Genomic DNA, 18,294 nt, shown 5'->3' with positions numbered 1-18,294 from the left:
ACCCTACAATGTTATTCTAAAAATAATCGATCAGATCATCAAAATCTTAAAGTAACAAAATAATGCAAGATTACTTTAAAACAATGTGAATGAACAAGGATTACATATGATAGAGTAATATGAATGCTAAAGGGTTAACTTTCATATCGGTTATGTCCTGTTTCAAATATCCTGCCAGAACATGAGGCAACAGTTCAATTTGAAATTAGCTTTCCTTATCTGTCATCATCATTGTTTTAACATCCACTTTTCCACACTTGCATGAGTCAGATGGATTTGGTTGAAGTAGATTTTTCTACAGCCAGATGCCTTTTCTGTTTCCAAGTAAGTTAATATTTCCCCATAGCCAGGCATGTTTTCACAGAAGATTAGAAATGAAGGACAGTAACAGACACACACACACACACAAACTATAATGTGGTGTCAAAACAAGACTCTCCCCTCTCCCTCACACACATACACATATATATAAGATGAGCTTCTTTCAGTTCCATCTACGAAATCCACTCACAAGGCTTTAGTCAGCCTCATGCTATAAGTAGAAGACACTTACCCAAGGTGCCATACAATGGGACTGAACCCAAAATGATGTGGCTGAGAAGTAGGCTTGCAGCGCACAATAATCTACATTTCTATTCCCTTGCATTCAGATTGGCTGATGTTCACATCATCATCATCATTGTTCGACCGGTGTCGAGACAATGGAATTTACTATGTTACGCCAGACCTCACGGTCTGTCATAGCATTACAGAGATCCTGTTGCTGGATGCCTGTATCCCTGGAGATTACATCAGGGTAGGAGAGTGTGCGCCCTCTGGTATCGTGAGCAGATGGCTTCCAGAGAAGAAGAGTAGAAATTACCTCGCTTTCAGCTCAACAACAATATCCAGCAAACTCGACTCTTCTAACTTTCACAAGAGATGATACAGGTGGTAATTTCCCATAAATTTGTACTTTGGTTGGATGACACTTCCACAAGAGATTTTGAGCTCTCATAAGGAGGCAAGTGTAAGTTCCAACCACCTCTCAAGCTTCTTTGATAACATCCAGATTTCTGAGCCATATAGTAGAATTGGTTCGACTGGGGCTTTGAAGATTTTAAGTTTGAAATCTCTACTTAGATTTGCTGACCAGATCTTATGCATATCATTACAGGCTGACCAGGCCATACCCTTTCTAGTTAGAAAATCTTTTTCAGATGATGTTATTGTATGACCCAAGATATTTGTAATCAGAAACCATATTTAAGAGTATGTTCACATACTACTCTCAAATGTAGCAGAAGCACAATTAGTTTCAATAATAATCAGTGTGTGTGTGTGTGTCTGAACTGTTTTCACAAAAGCTTTTCTTTTTTTATGTTTCTGAACTTGATACTTAATTCTCTAAATATCCAGTCATCCAGTAAGAATGATCTGAAAATGGTGTATTTCCTGGTAGAACTATCCCTGTTCTGCTTAGAAGTAATGACTCAAGAACTACATAATACATTCGTGAAAAATTTTATTATATCTGATAAACATATAATGTCAGCATGAGTACATTTTGACACATTTAGGTACTTAGAAATGAATTCATCAAACAAGGAGGTAAACACGTATGAAATATACTCACTCACACTCAAAAGGATATTTATTTTTAACACTAAAAACTTGTGTGAATTCCATAGAGGAAAACAAGTTTCTTGCTTAATAGCTCTGTCGAAGTTTAAATCATGAATTTATTTACAACATGGCAGTTCTTCCTAAGGTAGGTATGTTTAGAGTTAGTTCTCAAGCTAAAGAGTATGGAAATAAACAGTAAACCCTTAAGATGTTGCTGGCTTATTCCACTTCAGATCTTTTATTTTAGACCATTCCAATATTTAGTTTACTTGTATTTACTTTTCATTATTTTACTCCACACACTAAGTGATTAAAACTCACTGAGCAAACTAACATGTGACAACTATCTCTTAAAATATATTACAAAAAAATAAATAAATAATTATACTCTTTTACTTGTTTCAGTCATCTGGCTGTGGCCATGCTGGAGCACCACTTTTTGTTAACTTTTCTTTTGTTTTTCAAATGGCAAACAAGACTGAAAATTTTCAATAGTTGGAGTGAAATCACAATGTAAAACCCTCCCATCAACAACAAAAAGAAAATTATACCTAAGAAAAAATTTCGAAAACATTTTCTGAACAAGTTTTTATCTAGTACAACTAATTAAAATAATTTTCCCAGCATTTAGACAGACACTGGTTCTATTTTTAAATCCTCTAAAGTAATTTCTTACAATCAAACTTTAATAGAACTAACTTGTCCAGTTATATGACTTGTTTGTATGAACAAATTCTTTTTTACAATGGATAGATCAAGTCTCAAGAGAAAATTGCTTCTGGGGAGTTAGCAATTAGCTCTACAAGTCAATTGCTATTTCTTAATGATTTTATTTAGATTTTGTTTTATTTATTTCCCTATAATCTTGCAATTTTGAATCTCATAAACTCACACTCAGGATTCAGCATACACCAACTAATAAGTGTTAAAATGAGTCCTTACATGAACATGATGACAGATTTAAATGGATGAAGGAAACGTGTTAATTATTACATACAAGCTTTTCTTAATTACCAACTTAAACTGGACCCAACAGGCCAATAAATTTCAGTGGAAAATTCAATTTGTTCAGACTTATTTTCAAAACTAACAGCAGAAGCAAGAAGAAAACAAATGAAATGCATAAAAAGTTGGATAGTAATTCTCAAGTTGTTTGTCAACACAAACAATATTCTAAAAGAATCAACAGAAAGTAACTATTATTATACCCGACAAAAATTTGCTTGTTTCTAGAAAGTTAAATGGCAATGTTAAGCTGAGTAAAGAAAACAATTCAGTCAATAACAAAGTACATTACGTTCATGGAATCCTTCCTACCTCTTTGTGTACACCTTTCACAGTAGCTAGTTGTCTTGCTCACTGAAGACTATTATTTAGCAATAAGTATTTCTCTATCTATCCCTCATCCCTTAATGTATCTGATTAAACAGTCATCTTTAAAAATAGTTGAACAAGTCTGTCTCACTATACTTGCTATCACACCAAATACTCCCAACTTCAAGATAATATTGGTAAGGTATGACCAAATAATGGATGTGATATTGTTTTATACAACAAAGACTGATAGATTTTGCACAAATGATAATGATCCAGGTAGATGTATTATAGTATCAAGCTATAATATCACAAAAACAGTTGTTGCTTTCCATCAATTCAGTGCTACTAAAAGAAATTATAAGTTATATATTGAAACCAATTCAATTGATCTTACAAAACTTGTCCTTAGAAGAAGTTTAAGCATAAATGTCACTATCTTATGTCACTAGTTATAATGGAAACAAGATAAAGTTTAAAGTGGGTGTAGTTGTATGGGAACTTAAGATTTTAATTTGAAAAATAATATATAAAATATAAATCATCAGAAACTAGTGCTCAAATTATCATATAAATATCCTCTGTGCACATTGTATCCATACAAATCCAGAGGAAATACTCTAGAGCAGTGTTTCCCAAACTTTTCATGCCAAATTGCAATATCATCCACCTATCGACCAAAAGATGCTCCATCACCCACCTGTGTAAAAAAAAAACCTAACACTAAATCCCCTATGAGAACCCCACCTTGAATCATTTGCCACACACACACTATATTGTAGACGTGTTACAAATCCCTTATTGTGGGTTTAGTTTTGCCATTAGTGTGAATAAAATTCTAACATTAACTCTATATTATGCAGACAGATTAACTTCGGTAAACTTGTGCTTTCTTTTACATAGATTTTTATTTTCCCCAAATGAACCATTGATCAGAACTACTGATGCAAAAATAATTAATGATTGTATTATAAAGGAAAAGAATACAACATCTTAATGAAAACCATGTGTCTGGTCAAATGCAGCTAGTGCAGATACATTCGGTTTCAAACTTGTCAACTTTAGCCACAAGTCTCCTCACTGTGTCACATCCAGTCCAATTCTTTTATGGGAAAGTAAAGTTCCAACATGGTTAAAACCAAATTCAACCAGGTACGAGGTAGGGAAGGCAAGCAAAAGTAATTTCAGATGTTTCCACAGATTGGGGTAGGAATTCAATATACTTTGGTGGTACCACAAACCTTCTTTGCATTACGGCAATATTGCATTGTGGCATCACTGTCATTTTGTAATTCTCTCAATTCCTCCTAAAAGTCATCCTCACAATCAACTGTATCAACCCCAAATGGATTGCTATACCAATTTGGAATATTCAGTGCAATAACATCTTGAAATCGCTCCATCATGTCATCGTGCAATGATTGTAAATAGTTACTATATGTAGTTAAATCCTCATCAACCAATTCATCTTTCAAAGTATCAAGTTGTGGAAATTGATGGAATTGACGTTTTGAAATGTTAGTCTTATACAGTACCAATTTTGAAATGAAGGTAGTGATAAATGATTTACAATCAATGAGAATTTTTCTGTTTCCCTGCAATAACTTATTCAAATGATTTAATTTCGTGAATATATCACAAAGAAAAAGATATCACACCTTGCAGCCATCAATGAAGCAGATAGTGGAGTATCTTCAAAGAAAGATATGATTATACAAAACAGTTCAACAAAGTGTAAAACACAGTTTCCTTTTGACTTTGGTATGGTATAAGAGTTTGGTATAGTCCTCATCATTTCTCAGACAGAGTTGATGGAAAATTCGATCAGACAAGGGACTGAACTTTAATTTGTTCACAGTCTCAATAACTAACTGAAGCGCATCATTCAGTATACTGTTCATATTTTTTGCCACTGAATGCTGCTGGTGTGCCAAGCAATGAACAGTTAGTATCTGGTAGGAAATTTCATGCTTTAAGAGAGATGAAAAACCTCTGTATCTTTCTATCATCAAAGGGGCTCCATTAGACGCACAGGCAAGAATATTACTGAGTGGGATATTATGTTCAAAAAGGAAAGACTTGAGCGGAAAATAGTTGCACCTTTTGAATCAAGCGGCAATTTCTCTGTAAACAGCATTTCCTCACAAGGTTGAAGGTCTTCACTAAAGTACCGAACGTATACCATCATCAAACATCGATTGTCCACAACAGTTGACTCATCTACTTGTATAGAAGATTCAGAATGCTGGAGAATATTAATGAGCTGATGTTTTACATTGTTGGCCATTTCATCAATGAATCAAGAAATCATGTTATTACTAAGTGGGATCTTCTTCATAATGTTATCGGGCTTTTGTGCATAACGGTTGACAAAACTTCCTTAATAACCAGCAAAGTAATGTTTCTCCAATTGTGTGAGACTTCCCAGACTTAGCAACAAACAATGCAACATTGTACGATGCAATCAACCCTTCATTTTCCTGTTTGCTAGTTTTATGGAATAGCATGTTGAATGTTTGTGCTTGCTTTTTGAAAAAGGCACTCAGTTGCAGAAATTATAACAGCTTGTCCCCTTTATCAGAATGCTTTTCATCAAAGTGATACTTCAAGTGTGAAGGTTTCATTACTTCATAGGTCAATGTTTGATGGAAAAGAAATAACACTGATAACTGACAGTTCTGAGGAGAGGAAATAAATTCAAATGATGAATAATCACTACTATACTGTCAACCAATTTTCTTGACTGAAGGCATCAGTAAAGTAAAAATGTGAAAACGGATTTATATAGATGGTGTCAGAGAGGCAGTATGGTATCCCTAAAGAGAAGAAGTCGATAGAGCAGAGTCAGATGACACGCCTTTACTGGAGCAAATACAGATCTAGTTCATTTGCCTGCCAGCATTTCAGAAGTCAAAGTTTATTGAAAGTTTTAAAATTTAGCACATTAATATACCTTTCCAAGCTAAATTGCTGGAATTATTCAGTTTTTTCCAGAAAAATGTTTTTAAAGAGTTATAGAGGTTTAAAGTTTGATCATTTTCACCCAGTCAAGAAACAGAATTTCAAGCTGTCACTTTGTGCATGACTGCACATTTTGTCAACATCCTGAAAATAGCACTCGTGTTTTGATATGAAAGCATAGAACTACGCATGACATATAACCCTCCATAACTTTTTTATTTTTCAGAGTTTTCAGAAAATTTTTGCGAATTTGTACTCTACAGGTGGGACTTCCTATGATTATGAAAAAAAAGAAACTTGATTTAAAGTCTAGGCCTATTTGGCTGTTATTTTTAGCACATATGACAACCATCTGAATGACTGTACAACAAAAATACTCGATCAATAAACAAGTCCACTTTTTTTAATATAAAGGGATGTCTCATGCGAGTAGTCAAACCAATAAAAGTTCATCCTTATTCTAGGCATGCCTAGATATAAGTAAATTTCTAAAAATTCTTTGTCACCCATAAAATGTTCACATCGCTCACCATTTTCTAGATATTTGCCCATCACCCACCCGTAAGTTGAAATTGCCCACTTTGAGAAGCTATGCTCTAGAGCATCATAATTTGGTACATAAGGCTAACTTAACCCAGACAATAATGAATATAAATTTAAATTATTCTTTTAATAGAAAATGAGAAGAAACAATAGGCAACTTCCTATAAAGAATGTCAAAGCTATATTGGATTTGCATATGTAGGCCTTAAGAGAGTCAAAATTAGATCTTTTATATATATATTAAATTTTAAAAATAAATTGCACAACAAAATTAAAATACTTTTTAAATTAAAATCTTTAATTACAAATTTTAAGTATTTGGTGTTTTATATGTATGTTGGTGTGAGCATGTGTTTTTATAGTCTCCTTTACAAAAGATGAAGTTCTTGCTCAAAATTAAAAATTATCTTTAAATAATTTCATATTAAAAATTTTTTTAAGTAACAACTCTTTAAAAAAATTCCTGAAACAATTTCATTTTTGAAAAATGGACAAAACACATTTAGCTTTCCATTAAAATTAGATGGCAATAGCTCCGCTTTCTAGATTTCTAAAAGTTCCAAGAATTTGACATTTTTTTTTAGAATTCTTTTATATCTTTTGAAAAATTGTTGACTTTTTTGTTTTAAAACTAAACATATATGTAAAAAAAATCATCACCACTAAAAATCTAGTAAAAATTCTCTACAATCTTTGCACTTTTTAAAATATTTCATAAGTTTCATTTTTGTAAATGTAGATTATTTTACAGCACAATGTGAATTAAGAAAAGTTTGTGTGGCTGTGAGCTAATCATCCAGAACATTTTTTGAAAGAATTAAAATTATTGTGATGCCAAGAAACCACAGTAGAATAGGTGAAGGTGAAGAATAAGGAGACACCCACCAGGCAGCTAAAAGAAATTGCATGACTGAAGCTTAATTGAAAGAAAATAAAGCAAAAGGAAACACCCATCTGGTAGATGACAGAAGCCTTATAATTAAAACCTGATTAAGTGGAATTAAAGAAGAAAGAAGGGCTTTCCAGAAAACCAACAGAAATTCCAACACTCAAACTCACTTCAAGCAGCATTGAAAGAAAAATAAATGTTATTGCTTTGCAATGTGATTTTTGCCAAGAGTTAGTATTTCCACAGGACAATATGTAACTACACAAGATGTGTTTTTTTTGTTTGTTTGTTTTTTTGCAATGAGAATAATGATAACAAGTGCAGTTTTTGAAATAGACTAAAATTTGAAGGTGAAACATCAAACCACTGCAGTATTAAAAGTAATATTAAACTAAATCTACTGTCAGGCCCTTTCCTGACAAAATCTCGAGTTCAACTATGCCAAGTTTTCTCTAGGTCATCAGAAAACAGCAATACCAAAATATAGTCCAAGAATAAAATTTAGTGAAAAGTTTATTTACAGAACTGGGCCACTTATTCCATCTGGAAACAAATGATGAGAGTTTGCTCAGATTTTGATTTAGGAGACAAACTTCAATAAAGTAAACAGACTGAGAAACAATCCCACTTTGAACTCTGATGTGACAGTTAAATTGCAACATTGCTTATGTTATGTCAATCTATACATCAGAGATTTCAAATTTATTGAGTTCACCACAGAAGAAATTAAACTAGTATTAAAAGCAAGATTAAACTAGTATTAAAAGCTAAATGGGAGTGGGTATAAAAGGCAATATAACATGACCACTACAAACAATGTGGAAGTTCTGCAGCTCAATGTAACAAGAGAAAGCCTTGATGTAATCTATGAACACAGAAGTACCTTGCAATATATGAGATACATCAATGTTATGATAGTCTTTACAACTACAACATCATGTTTACTTTTGCTACTGACGGATACACAATGAATGTTTAAAGTAATGGATAGGAACAAAGGGATCATCAGAAAATAAAAGCATACTAACAGTGATTGTGTATGGATCCCCAAAGTGTTAGGCTGAAGCATTTTGAGATTATACAAGAGCATCATCAAATACAATGGAAAGCCACCTCTTTATTACTTTTACAATAAATCCAAATTAGAAAGAGATGATCATTTTCTCACAGTGAATAGCCAAGAAATTGATCACATATTACAGTAATAGAGCTTTATAAAAAGGTGAAGCAACATCTTCATGATTTGCCTTGAGAGAAAAACCTAGGAACAGTAATTGCTAACACACGTATGAAAGAAGACTAAAAAAAATACTGCTAAATGCGTTTATTCTTTTTATCAAGCAGAAGATAAACCAAGAGATTAAGCTGATATTGATCTGTTTGTTTGTGCTTATATTTCAAGCAAAAAGAAAAAAAAAAGAATACCCTGTTATTCACTGGAGTTAAAAGGAACTTAATCTATGGGTTCTGTGGACATAAGAATCTGAACAATTCATGCAGGTTCAGTGAAGGAAGAAATTGTAATTATCAGAAAGAATTTCCAATACAATTTTTTAACCAAACTGTTATGACTGAAGACTCCTACCCAGCTTACAGACAAAGATCTGAAAAACATAGTGGTAGATCCTACATTCTGCAAACTCACTGAGTTTGAAATATAACTAGGTACTTAAATTAAAGATGTCACAAGGATATATAAACTTGTCAGCCAGTTAGCCAAATAGTCAACATGCCAGCATGGAAGGCAGATGTTAAACGATAATGATGATGATGATATGAAGTAACAAAGGACCACAGTATCTATGACAGACATGAAATTAACAGTTCATTGTGATCTACTGGTGAAGGGTGCCAAACTCTCCTAGTTGAGTCATGTGGAAGTCATTAATGTTTCACAAACTCTGTTTTCTGAAGAATTCTATATCAAGCAACCCACCAGAAATATGTGCATTCAAATAGTAACAGATGACACTGGAGAAAACTCGGCAGAATTTCTGCTTAGAATTGGTGAAGGAAAATAGCCATACTGGCAAAGTCAATCAAAGATAATAAGTCAAGATAATCTTGTGTTTCCTGGACAACTCTAAAAGCTTTTGCAAGACTTCCAGCAAAAATGTAAACATATGGACTGATTCTGACAGTATACAATTCTTTGTCCAACCAACTGGAGTTAATGTCATTATAATAGAGTTCCAAGAGAAATCAAAGAATAGTTAAGCAGTGACACAGTTCTCAATAGTAATGAAGCACATCTTTATCCAACTGAATTTTTTTTTAATTTCTTTGAGCAGAACGGTTCAATAAACTAGAAGATTGGTGTGCCCATTGTACTTCTCCAAAATTTTGATACAGCTGATAGCCATTGTAATAAGTTATATTAAAAGACTCAAAAGTAATTTTTTACAGTTGCTTTTTGCAACCATGAAGAGAAAGATTTATTTATCCAAGAATATATTTGCCACCAAGTGATCGTGCACTGCCATTCTAGATGCAAAAACATTAATTTCTTGACAAATTATCCACTGGGACTTAGAATGCAAACTTATGACAAGACAGTTTTGAAGATAGGTATTTACCCAAAAAAACAATGAATGCTTCTCTTATTGTTAGATTTATGTGGATATGTCTAGAGTAAGAAATTCAATACCAGATATAAAGAATAAAAATGGAACCTTCAGAGAGAATGTGTTCAGAAATTCTGTAGGGGTATAGAATATTGTATTGATTAGAATATTGTATGATAAACAAAATTTTCTTATATAATTTCATTTTTTTTTTTCAACTAAAAATATCTCATTGTGTTATTTTACTCATTGGGTTACGGTATACAGTTAATGTATCATTTGAATATTTTATGATTTCACTAAAATAAATGAAAAAGAGCGTAGATACTCACCTTTTTCTTTGTGTGGTAGCGATGTATGAGGTTGGCAGCTGCTGCAGAAGTGCGGTCCTTCGTCGGGCTTTGGTGATGATGAATACGACACTGAGCAGTGGCAGCACAAACACTCATCCTAGAGACAGGAAAAAAATACAAGTCTTAGAAAACCATATCAAGTACTCAATTAGGAAACAGTTACAAAACATAAATAATCAAAGTAAACATCATTTAACCACATGCAAGAATTTTCACTATAGCAGTTATGCAATATTACAATATAAAATAGGCAACATACCTATACCCTCATTTTTCTTGATAAAATATCAACTTCAGAACAAACTAACAATGTGAATTTCAACTAGCAACAGAAATTTGAGATCATCATAGATCTTTTCATATAGAATAGTGAAAATCTCATAATCCAATAACAGAGAATATTACCAAATGGTTTTTATTATCAAAATTAGTAGGTCCCAAACATGCACATGATACTGTTACATCATCTGCTATGTTATCACTTGTTTATTGTTATCCAAAAGGCTCCATCCTAAAATTATCATAATAAGCAACTTCTACTGTGTGTTGCATGTGTATTCATGTACTAGCACAGTGAACACATCAGAGAGTATTTGAGCTACTCTAAATTGGGATCTACTAATAACGCTAGTTTTCCCCTTTCCCACAGTTTATATGAAGGTACCATAGCTTCTAAGATTTATAATTTTATAAATTTACATTAATTATGTGTATAAAAATATATTTATCTTCTGATAAAAACGTTTCCTGCCAAGGCCATGTTCATTTTTGTCTCAGATATATATAATCAGTAAATCCATGGTAATAAAACATTGTAACAATCTTGTCTTTCTTTTGCCTTATGTTATTTGGTCTGAAACATAAACTGAGTAGCTAATGGATGAGAGATTATGTCATCAACTACACTGATGCTGATGAAGATTTGAGCTAAAATAAATTTTAATCACTTGGTGATGAACATATACTCGCCCTCTTCTCCACCTCTCTCTTTCTTTCTAAAAGGCAGAGTATATGAAGCATAATGATATAAGAATCCAATCACAGACAATAATATCAAATGGTTTTTATCGAAATTAGTAGAATAATGATGTTGCATGTTAGTGTGATATATAGACTGTAGAACATCTGTAGAGAGAAATGAGTTAACATAATCTACTGTATGTTTAAGTAAATTGAGAAAACGTGAGCAGGAGAAATGATTGTCCTGTTAAGCACACATAATGCAAAAAAACAGTATCCCCTCAGCTAAAATGTGTTATGTGACGACAATAAAAGATACTCATGGCAAATTTAAGACCAAGAAAAACATGAAATAAAGTGATGATATTATTGCAGAATATTTAAGTTTCAAGACAAGATGACACAGAATAAAAACACCAATGTGCCAAATTGCAGATTTTTATCCAGTCTATGCAAGCATAACAATATAACAATTGTTAAGAAGCAATCAAAAGGCACCTCAAGAACTATTCACACAGTGTTGTTGTGTGGCACTGAATCAAAAACCTTGACAGGGTCACAGAAAAATTGTGCATAGAGCATGGTTATATTTTAGGCACTTTCTTTGGATGTATTGTAAGGAAAATATGCCAATAATTCCACAATCAGCTCTACACACATTTCAACTTTCTGGAAGAATTTATTCTGCAATGAGAATCAGTAATCAAGGAGAATATTTTCAGAATTAGAGAGAAGAGATTCATCTCAGTAATTTGTACACTATATGCATTCTCCTGTTTAAATATCACTAGCAGTATAGCCTGGCTTTGCTTGGGATTAAGTTAGGATTATTAAGCTAATCAAGCTCTTTATTTCAAACCAAACTAAGTAACATTTGAGCAGAATCTGTTGAAATTGGTAAACTTTTGGCTGAAAATGAGTTGCAGACAATTTGATTGGGAAATTCTATAAGGAATCAGTTTATCGATTTTTTCCACACTCTCAATTGTTTTTTTGGTTTTTTTTTACATTTTTGGAGAACTTAAAGCATTCAAAGATCCCATGAGTTCTAAGTAATGCTGGCATCAAGTTTGAACAAAATACATCAAAATTTGTAAAAGTTATGGTTGAAAATGGGGTGTAGCCAATTTTAGTGGGAAGTCCTATAAGGAATCGGTTTATCGATTTTTTTAATCCTGATTAAATGGAAAACTCCATAAGGAATCAGTTTATTGATTTTTCACCCCAAATAGGACTTAACCAAACACAACATTGCTGATTCAAAAACATCTATATTTATACTTTAAAGTTGGTTTTCACACCCAAACCAATTCTGGAGAATCAGTATTGCGATGGGAACGCATGGATTGGGAGTTTGATCAGCAGAGGTGATCAGGTTGCATATGCCAGCCCTTTTGAAAACACTACCCCTATCATCTAACCCCATCTTTTGCCCATGTGTTGGGAACCCTTCCAGTAAGGAAAATAGAATGCCCAAAAGGACTCCTGATCCTCTGTTGTCAGAAGTGGTTATGTTCAGATCACAACTAAGTCTTAAGTATATATATGTGTGTGTGTGTGTGTGTGTGTATAGGCAACACACACACAAACACATACACCTACTGCATACATGTTTTGTGTATGCCCCTGCTCCCCACCCCCCACCCGAATAATACCATCAATTGAGGCAAATTTGGCACCCGGACATAAGTTTTTTAAGAGGAATAGAGAGGCCTATCTTCTCCCACAGAGATGTGAGAGTCAGATCTCTCCTTTCGAAAACATGAACAGTTTCAAAACATTGTTTACAAAATAATAGCTGATCATTTGCGAAGGAGTGTGTCTTCAGTCAACACTTAGGATTTTTGCATTATAGAGAAGCAATGTACAAATATCAAAAAAATAAATCCAAGGTTTTTAAGGGTTGATTTAAACTCCATTACAGTAAATCCAAGTGAGACTGGATTGCATGTGTATACATAATTGGTTAAAACAATCTTTTAAGAACAACACATTTAACAAAAAAAGCACATATAGTTCAGATTTTATGTTCAACAGCTGTTTCATGAAGTTAAACACCATAAAATATATAATTACATAATTGCAATACTGGTCCAGAAACAGTTTTCTGCTTAATGTAACATTCCTGATAATTTGAGTCAACATTGTTTTAAAATTAATTTGACTTAATCTAATTTAATTATGTTTCACAATTATGTAATTATACATTTGGTGGTGTTTATCTTCAAGAAACAGCTGTTGAACACAAAGTATAAACTATATATGAAATTCAAGCTTTTCTGCTAAATAGATTATTCTTTTTCAAGTTTCGCTTTCAGTTTTACAGCAATTTGAGCTTTTAATGTGTGGCCATTTTAATCAAACTAATCAAGTTGTTACTGAAAAAATGGGCTATGGTTTTCTTCAAGTATATCAAGTACTATTGAGGTAAGAATGTTCCACTCTTCAACTGAGATCCCATAAACTTGGTGAGGACAAAGACTTTTCCTGGAGGCAGTGTGAAAATTGCAGCTAACATTAGGATCTTAATATTTAACTTTTAATTTCTTCTTCCCAACATTATGCTGGAATTTAAGAGTTCATTTTATTTTAATATTCATTTCTAGTTTTGTTAACATATTCTGTGTTCAACCCAACAGCCACCAGCAACTTGTATTGATCTAACAAACCACATATCAGATATAACTCATCTTTATGTGATGATAAAATCAATTAGATGCCAATACTTTGAATGGGTATGCATCCATGTAGTTTATTGTTTGCTATTTTGGCAAAAAATAGTATTAATTATAATAAATTCAAACTCTGAACAAAGGTCTAGAAGTAAACAGTCCATTGGTGTTGCATCTACACACCCCCATGTCTTCCAGTGATTTCTGGCTATATTTTGTGGTTTTACATAAAATTTTCTAAGTAGGATTTTATCATCAGGATTAATAGACTTAAAAGATTACACACTGCAATTCATTGAAAACATTTTTTTTTTAATCATCCATAAGCACTAATGAAAATGAGGAACTGATTACTTAAAAGAATTCAAAGATGGATAAGATGTTCAAATACAGAGATTGATAAAAAATATTGAATTTCTTAACTAAAATTGTATTTGTAGTGAAACCAACACCATGTATACACGGTTTACCAGCTGGTCATCCTTTCTAAAAGAAAGTGTAACTTCAATTATTCTCAGTTAGGTTGCCCTCATCAGCTATTCTGTTTTCACTTAGTGATGCGGTGTCTGTGGTGAAATTTACCTAACCATCCTTCCCTGACCTCAACTCCTAATGGCACTGTAGGCATGCCTTCATAACATACAGTATGCCCAGAGAATTTAAACATTGTAGAGTCAATTTCTTCCATACAGAAAGAGAGAGACAGAGAAAGAAGAATCAACCCCAGTATTGGAATGCTATTTATTTATCCACTTCAAAAGAATAAAAGGCAAGGTTGACCATGGTGGGATTTTAAAGTTGGAGCACAGAAAGCTAAACCCTTTAGTGTTTAGATCACTGTCAAATGTAATGCTTATTCATTGACACCGTTTTGAATTAATCACGTACTATCTTTTAGCTTTAAGACTTCAATGATGTGATTGTTTACCTTTGGTATGACATTGTTGGATAGTGTGGAAGCTGGATTTGGCCAATTTGAACACAAAACAGGTAGAATATTTTGTCCAGTTTAAATGCTAAAGGGTAAGCAAATGCCATACAGTATTTTGTGTGACGAATGACTCTACCAATTTATCACCTTGGAGTTCACATTCAACAAAAGCTGTCCATTATTCAGATATCTCACAAGTTTTAAGATCCTGTAAAGTCCTTACATTCTTAGTTCTAATAATCAAAAGTAGTTTTTTGTTCTTTGTTAAATTATTAATGGGTGTATTTCTTGGGTATAGATTCCTTAGAGTTGAAGCATGTAGTGCTTAAGAAACCATTCTTACCCACTTCTTCTAATTTGAGATGAGCAATACTCATCCTAAACAGGTCTACTTGGACATGAATATAGCAACCAAAACTATCTGGCTCCTCAATCAAGTAATAAATCAACCATCTTGCAGACACATGTATAAGGAGTAAAAATATGTATAAATGATATGCATAATAATAATAATATACAGCTGTATATTAAACATATATATATATATATAAAGAAGCATTAATAAATGAGTTGTCACATCAGTATGAAGTTATTTCACTATAGAAAAAATGAAACTCATTTAGATACTATTTCAATTTTGAGACAGATTTTCAACAAATTAACTGGTAATTTCTTTAAAGCTATTCAATAATAAAACACCAAAGATTTTACAGAAGCAACACACTATCTCGAGGAAAAGTCCATAATTAATTTAAGCAAATACTACTTAAAAATTCAAAACATACAATCTATGAGTGTTATTAACTAAATGTAAATCACAAAAATTATTTCAAAAGCTAACAACAAAGTAATCGCAAAAGTTGGGCTATAATATTATATTTTATATTACTTAACATTATATGCTACCATAATTATTATTCTCATTTTAAACTTTTGTGGATTTTATTTTTATTTAAAATCTTAATTAATTACACCAAAACTAAGTAATGCATAATTTGGAATTATATTTTCAATACTCTGATATGAGAGAACTTGAAAAAAAATAGGAAGGTGGCAATAAAAATAAAATAGAAATTTTTTTTTTTTTTATGTGAAAATTATTGGTTCATTTCATAAGAAAATTGTACAGTCTAAAGAAAATATTGCAAAGATACACAACTTCATTTCAAAAGACAGACAAGCTAATATATTTTAAGTTTTTGAACTCAAATTGATTATGCTTTGTCTGGAAGAATCAAAGATATTACCATGACTAAAAGAAAAATTTTTTTTTCCATGATTCAAATTACAGTGTTAACATGCAGATTCTGCAGAGTGAAGTGAATATAAAGTTTCCTCTACTAAAAGTGATTTTTCACAGAAAGCCAGTTACTTATTCTCCAGCTTAGACATTTGGCTTTAAAGATCATAAAGTTTTTTCTGCAAGATACAGATGTAAAATTTAAGAGTGAGCAGTCCACTATCTTATTTATTTGTTCGTGTCACCTTTCCGTTTGTTACAAATATACCTACTGATTTCAACAGAATCTTAAAATTGAATTAACTCTAGGATAAATAAAATGGTTTAACAGAATTTCACACATATTTCAGATCATAAAACATTTTAACTTTTTAGAAGTTAGGTCTAGATCTACTAAGTTACAGAGTTAAAAGTTGGCCATAACATTAAGCTTGAAACAATTTTGTATTTCTCTGATTGATAGCTCAAACATTTTTTTTTTCATCAATAGAAACTGTAGTATTTTGTCAATTTAAAGTTTGATAATCAATAAAATTTCCAACTATGTCTACTGTTGACCAATCAATACAATATTTTTCAAGCCACTTAAAAGTATACAAGCCTGTCAATAAAGTACCAAGAGCTGAAATATAATTAACATATGTCCTAAAAGACTGTGGTGAGTTCAATCCCACACTGAACATCAACAAAAACATGCCAAACCTGATACTAAACAGAGAGACACTATTCAAAAAGTATTTTACAGAAAAGGTGAGGTTAGAATGGGAAGTCACTCTTAGCACTAAAACATCAGCATTTAAATGATACTCTTCTTAGAAACATCCTCTTTCCTCACAAGTACCTTACAAGTGCATTCAAAAATATTTTCACAAATGCACAAAATGAAAAAAATAACACCCTCTCACTATAAAAACCTAACTCAGTAATAGATACCTAGAACTAATAAACACATTCTATTCACTAAAAATCTTTGGCAGGTTTTAAAAGAAAGTCATTTAATCCACGAGAGTCATTTCCGGCATAACTTTCTAAATTAATGACTAGTTAATTTTCCAGTCCTATGGAATGTGATATATCACTAATTAAGTTACCACCCAAATACTAAGAATACACTGAGATTTAATAACAATTGTGACATCACATAATTAATAATTCATTTAATTAATTTACCTTTCACACTTTAAGCTATGAATTTATAGTTTTAGTATTATTACTTCAGCACTCTCGACAGTTTGTTTACATGTGTTTTTTTTTTGGGGGGGGGGTCTGTTTCATTGTCAACTCCTTTAAAATAATCATTTTAGATATATCTATCTCTCTTTCTGTCAATAAAATAATTACAAACATTCAACCTCGTCATGTCAACTGAGGAAAAAAAATCTTTAAAAAAGTGTCAGAAATCCAGATATGAACAGTAAACAAATCCTAAATTGACATCCAGCTGAAATCTGTTGAGATTGCAGAAAATCTGAACTATTCAGTTTGCACCAGCATTAGACCAGAAAAAATAAGAGAAAAAAAAACAACAGACGGCAGGAGACAGCTGAAGTTACTGCATTTCTTTGCTGACTGCTAAAAACTGTTATAATTCTGGATAACATATCTGTTTCAAAATTTCATCAGCTTTCAAAAATATATGTTTTATTATTGTTTTATGCTGCATAACCAGTTTGATTTATGAATTTTCATGTATTTACATCTTTCTTCCCTCTAAGAAATACAAATTTTTAGGCAAACTATCAATGCCCTTTCTTTTGGAGAAAATATAAATAAATTCATTTGGAGATTTTATTTATTCTGTAAACTTTACATCCTCATCCATTTATATCAACAACTAAGTAGTTAAATCTGTTTCTTCAACAATGGACATTGTTCTAAATCTTTGCTACAGGAGAATTTATTGGCAACTAGCAACAATACTATTAATAATTCAACATAGGTATATTACCCATCATCTGAATGTTTTTTTAATGTACATAAATATAAAACTTGCTAAAAGTGCGTAATAGTAAATTTCTAGTTAAAAAAAATAAACAAAATATAATGCATGAATAATATGAGTGAGTATATAATTCACACACATACACAGTTTTACTCTAGACTAGGGCTCTTCCATATATGACTGAAGACTATTTTTTTTTTAAATAAGGAAATAAAATTAAAATACAAATATGACAAATATATGTGAATCAAAGAATTGAAAAATAAATTCAATGTTTTCCTAAATGGCTACAAAAGCCTAAACAATAAAGAAATGTGGGA

At 31.9% G+C, this 18,294-nt stretch overlaps 1 protein-coding gene across 3 annotated transcripts in view; it reads right to left on the bottom strand.

Annotated features, from left to right (window-relative positions):
• Nucleotides 1–18,294, bottom strand: part of LOC115212958 (zinc finger CCHC domain-containing protein 2) — a 176,839-nt gene that overhangs the window by 46,999 nt on the left and 111,546 nt on the right. For all 3 annotated transcript variants that reach the window (XM_029781811.2, XM_036503984.1, XM_036503983.1), the window contains exon 3: nucleotides 10,209–10,326. In XM_029781811.2, the coding sequence (XP_029637671.1) occupies nucleotides 10,209–10,326 (118 nt within the window). The remainder of the gene's footprint in view (nucleotides 1–10,208; nucleotides 10,327–18,294) is intronic.

This window comes from Octopus sinensis, linkage group LG6 (genome assembly GCF_006345805.1).
Source record: "Octopus sinensis linkage group LG6, ASM634580v1, whole genome shotgun sequence".
NCBI classification, from domain to species: Eukaryota; Metazoa; Mollusca; class Cephalopoda; order Octopoda; family Octopodidae; genus Octopus; species Octopus sinensis.
Note: the sequence above shows the minus strand (reverse complement) of the source record. Positions and strands in the feature narration are given on the sequence as shown.